Source organism: Octodon degus, unplaced genomic scaffold (genome assembly GCF_000260255.1).
Source record: "Octodon degus isolate 3935 unplaced genomic scaffold, OctDeg1.0 scaffold00447, whole genome shotgun sequence".
Taxonomy (NCBI): domain Eukaryota; kingdom Metazoa; phylum Chordata; class Mammalia; order Rodentia; family Octodontidae; genus Octodon; species Octodon degus.
The window spans coordinates 361,771-367,106 of record NW_004525023.1 but is presented as its reverse complement, the minus strand read 5'-3'; the positions used below and the strand labels follow the sequence as shown (position 1 = coordinate 367,106).

General features: G+C 35.8%; 1 protein-coding gene across 1 annotated transcript in view; it reads right to left on the bottom strand.

The window, feature by feature from the left end:
• Positions 1-1,474: 1,474 nt before the first annotated feature.
• LOC101559951 (liver carboxylesterase 1-like) overlaps positions 1,475-5,336 on the bottom strand; it is a 127,520-nt gene continuing 123,658 nt past the window's right edge. Inside the window, exons 12-14 of the mRNA XM_023708676.1 lie at positions 3,732-3,863; positions 2,203-2,275; positions 1,475-1,916 (exon numbers count right to left, since the gene is read on the bottom strand). Of these exons, the coding sequence (XP_023564444.1) occupies positions 1,733-1,916; positions 2,203-2,275; positions 3,732-3,863 (389 nt within the window). The 3' untranslated portion in view covers positions 1,475-1,732. The remainder of the gene's footprint in view (positions 1,917-2,202; positions 2,276-3,731; positions 3,864-5,336) is intronic.

Genomic DNA, 5,336 nt, shown 5'->3' with positions numbered 1-5,336 from the left:
GCACAAAGTTCTAGTGTGTTGTGGACATGCATACTGACCATGACAGTTACTGGTGTATTTATATAGTTTTAAATTTTTTTCTAACTTTTTTATTTTGACATTGAGGTTTTTAATGATTCCATTTAACTTCATTATTTTATTACTATGCAGACCTCCTTTAAAATTATTTTAGTGAGTATCTTCTGTATACAATACCTATCTTCAAGTGATCGCATTACACATTCAAGCAATGAAATATCAATTAAGTGAAAATTGAAATCCTTTTGACATGGTACTTTAAAGTCCTATCTTCATTGCTTACCATATTTTTCTTTTTGTTGTCATTTACCATATTTTTAATAAATGGTTTATCTAAGTCTTTAACATCATATAAGCAGATTCCAATTACTTGGTGTTTATGAGTCTGAGCTTGTACTGAGCAAATCTTTCTGTAGTGTTTTTCTAGTCCAAAGATGGGATCCCCTATCCCATCATCTATGAGGTGATTTTCGCTATGAATCTTCCCTTCTTTAGGTACTAAAGATGTTTAAGTATCTTCATCAATAAATCTGTACCATATTCAGAAGAAACAGAGCTTTAAGTGTTTCCTTTTTTTTCCTCCCAGAATATTTCCCCATGAATGATACAAGGGAAACAGTTTTTGCTGATGTTTCTGCAATGACTTTACAATTCACTTCCAAAGTAGAAAATGATCTAAGTAGTATTCCATGCCTGTGCACCAGAGACAGGCTTTCTCCAGTCTTAACACCTCCCAAAGCATTCAAGTTCACCTGGCAGATGGCCACTGAGAAGTGTTTGTAATTGGTGGAGATTTTGATGTGGCTCCATGCTGCCCGAGGATTTTAATTTTCATACTGTTCTACACTGGTTATTTTTTAGTTACATATCTTTTCAAATGAACTCATAAGAAAGTTACATTAAGATTGTGTAGGAAGAAGCTGTACAATGTTCTCATCCTGGCTCTCCTCCAATGATTCTAATATTTTGAAATTCAGGGTGGTCATTCAGCAAGTCATTGGTGTGGCAAAACTCAGTCCATGAAAAGAAAGACACCAAAAGAAGTAAGCACACAATGAACAGCTTTATTTCATAGATGTGATCCTGGGAAGAATAACTTCCAACCAAAGCCAGATGTTGAGTGTCTGTGAGCAGAATTTTATGTCAGGCATAAGCAGGAGTTACTTAAGGCAGACTAGAAGCCTGACAGTTCTGAGTAGCTATCAGAGTGAGATCAATTGTTACATTAACACCATCAGATACAATACTACAATAATGTTCAGAAACGTTGATACAATCAAGTATCCTTAGTGTTTGAGTATGCACTTGTGGTGAGAGATCTAAATAAAGACAGCAGTTACACAGCCAATAAACAGTTACATAGCTAGGGAGCTGCAAAGAGAACAACGGTTTTTAAAAGAGTAATATTTCCTACTACATATTTTCACTTGCACCAGCACTGAAAAGGTGTCTGCCTCCCATCATCCTTCACTTAGTGAGGATGACTGATTCCATGTCTAACTCAGGACATAGACACTGACTTTTGTGTCAAAATATAATATTTGCTTTCTCTAAATTCAGGCCACTGTACAAAAATTCCACACACCTGGACGCTACTCACCCTCAACAAAAAATTCTTTATCCAATGTAAACATATGCAAGCTTGTCTTTCAAACATCTTCTGTAGAATATACCTGTGTTAATTGCTTTAGGCTCCTGAAGCCTGGTTTTCTCTTCAGAGCTCTATGTGCCCATTCTGGTGTAGATTCCTCATGGTCTTCTTCACTAGAAGCTTGGTCTGGAAAGCCACTTCTTTGGTTTTCAGTCCCTGTAGAGCCTGGGTTGTGGCACCAATCTGCAGGTATCCTTCCTTCTGGTCATACTCTGGCCAGTTGGGCAGCCCCTCCCCATTGGGATTCCTGGAAACAGAATCAAAGAGAATTTCCCCAACATAACCTATTGGATCCCATTTTTCTGAGACTTTCAACTTTCCACTGGCTTATCTCAACAGAGACCCATGCGCCACCACAGACAGAGTCTGCTGGAACTCCTGGAGCAGCATGTGCCTGTATAATGTAATCCCACAGTGACAGTGCTATGATCTAGGAGTCCAGTGTTTGATCCAGCTATAGAAGACACCCTAGGCCAGCAGGTATGCCCAACCACACCATCACAAATGCTTTTCATTTTTGCCACCAGCCTCACCCAGTTCGAGCAAAGTTGGCCCAGAATTTCATCAACATCTTGCTGAGGTTGATCTCTTCTTCTGAGGCTCCCGCTACACAGGAATAAAAACCAAAAAAATCTTTAGTACTCAACATGTGGTTTGTTAAGGCACCAGCAATTGAAGCAAATGGGATTGGTTACAAATTTACTCTTGGCCTTTATTCCTTGCCTGTAGAGTCTAACATCTGGATTTTAAAAGTTTTTTCTTGTATTTGCTATGCACTTATCTGGAGAGTCATTGTATATGACTCGATATGCTGGCTGCCTTTGTCTTCTGTGTCTACTTCTTACCCTCATAATAGCAGTGTCATTCATTAGCTTTTCCTGTATCTTATAAAGTTGCTTTTTGTTGTATATGTTTTAATTTTCTGTTATGTTTTCTGCCCACCTATAGCCTCACACTATGCATGGCTTCTACAGTGTGTGATTGGTTCAGGATTCAATGCTGGGATCACGGAGATGAATGCTATACCCATCCTGCAGCAGGCATCCTGAATACAATATAAGGAAAGGAAAGAGACTTGCTCCCTGCTGCTTCTCTTTATTCTTAGTGATTTTGTTGTCTTCTTCTGCCATGAACTATTGACCTCTGCCATATGCCACTGTGCCTTCAAACCAGCCAGGTATGGACTGAAACCTCCATAAAGTGTAACCAAAATAAAATTGTCCTTCCTTAACATTGAGTGTCTGTAATTTTGTCTCAGCCATGAGATAAAAGTAACAAAAACATTTTATTATACACATCTACAATTCAAAGAGTCTGAAACACATTATAAAGGCAAAGGATCTGAAAAACCGCCAAAGTGAGAGATACACAGTGACACATGGGTGTCGTGAAGAACTGTGATGTGAGTTATAAGTCAAACTGAAGAACTTAACATATTTATGAGAATACTTCATTAAATTTGATATTTTTAAGTATATTAAGGTTAAAATTCATGTTTTGGATATATGAAATGACAGAAGTGAGTTGGACACATAAGATTAGACCTTTTATTAGCCATCTCATCATTCACATTATGATAGATACCAGACAGTACAAAATCAAGCCATAGTATTTTTGTACTCAATCAGGTCAAAATATTCAGAATATTCAGTTCCTCTCTCACTTATGACATGTTCAAGTTGGGCAGTGTGAGCACCCATCTTCTAACATGCATGTTAGATCAGGGGAAAGCCTGTGTTCTGCCAACATATTTTATTTTTACTTCATTTTTAAAAAAATTTATTGAGAAAGAAACAATAAAGAGACAATTTCGAAAAAGGTTTGTAGGACAGTTACAATAATTAAGACATCATATATTGTTGTCTGCCAACATAGTTTAGTCCCGTGATATGAAATCAGGAGTCCAGTAGAGATGGAGAAACTTGTTCAAGGTCATCACACCTTTAAGTCTCCTAATTCTAAGTTAGCCAGAAAATATACATTACTTAAAATGAGTAAAAAATCAAAAAGAAAAACACTAGAAAGAATATAGAATTTCAATGAAGAAAATAACAGCCATTACCTTTTAAAAATGGAGCCCCAAACACTGAGTAGACCTCATCCCCGTGGTCTCCTATCACTGTCCTGGGTCTCAAATCTGGTGAGAAGCTTGGACAATACTGGAACTCATACATGTAGGTGGGTATCCCAGCATCTGAAAAGCCATGGATTGTGCACAATTTATGGTACTGTATACACAATTAGATGGCTCTAGTTTCTGATTGTGCAGGAAACCAGTGGTTATTGTCAAAGGACAGAAAGAAAAAAATTTGAAGAAATTTCCTAGAGTAGCAGGTATAGGGACATACAGAACATTGAGGCAGATCTTTGATTTGAATCCAAAGTTTATTGACTGAATGAAGGCATTGAAAAAAAAAAAAAAAAAAAAAAAAAAAAAAAAAAAAAAAAAAAAAAGGAAAAAAAACCTGCACGTGATGTGTTTCATTGATATCCCATAATGGACATTCCTATAGAAAATATCTACTGTCTGGTAGGTATCTCTTCATTCTACTTTTGAGCGCTTATGGGGGGTTTTTCTCAAGCATTCAGAGATAAGTGAAGGAAATCTAATGAATTTTCCAAAACTAAGAATCCTTAAATACAAACACATGTACATAAAGAACAAACTGTTTTGTTGAAGGAACCACAAATTTCAAGATGTCATATTTCATGCATTTGACCCATCCTGCTGTTTACTTGGTCAGGTAATGTTAAGGAAGTAAGATGATAAAAAAGAAAAAATATGAAAGGAACGTGAGGCTTCCTCTGCACTCCCATTTTTTGCCATGCATTCTTCACAACAAATTTCCAAGCCTCAACATGTTTTATGTTCTTTTTTTTATTAATTATTGAGAAACAAATAGCAAAGAGACAATTTCAAAACCCATTAGTAGGACAGTTTCAATAATCAATATACTGCATATTGTTGTCTTAGTGGTTATTCATTGTACAAGATGCAGACCTGATATCCTGTCCACAAATGCTATTAGAACAAATCTTTCTATTCATTGAATTAAGAGAATGTAGCTGTATATCTATCCTAACTATTATGAATGTACAGATACAAAATGGTCCTTCGTTTGTATCCCTTTGTTTGTCTAGTTTTGTCAGAGAAAGGTATTCCAAAGAATTAAGAGAAAGTGCTCCAAGGAATTAAGAGAAGGTTTTCCAAGGAATACCCTTTTTGACAAAACTAAACAAACAGGGGATACAAGTAAAGGACCATTTTGTATCTGTATATTCAAAATATGATTGATATACAGCTACATTTACTTAATTCAATGCATAGAAAGATTAAGAATAAGTAACTACAAAAATGTTCTAAAGATTAAAACTAGAATTCATAAGAAAATCTAAAAATATAAATGAAACAAATGAAATTGGAATATCAAAAACATGAGATATAGAAAAGAAAGACAAAGGTATATACCAATAATATATGCATCTACAAAGAAGAAAGGTGCCTTATGAATAACCTAAACTTCTGCTGCAGTGAATTAGCAAAAGAGCATACTAATAGCTGGGGAGACAGCTCAGCAGCATAAGAACCTGCCTAGCATGTGCAAGATCCTGAGTTTAATCTCCCTTACAGCAAAATAAACAAATAAACTTATTTATTTAAATTAAA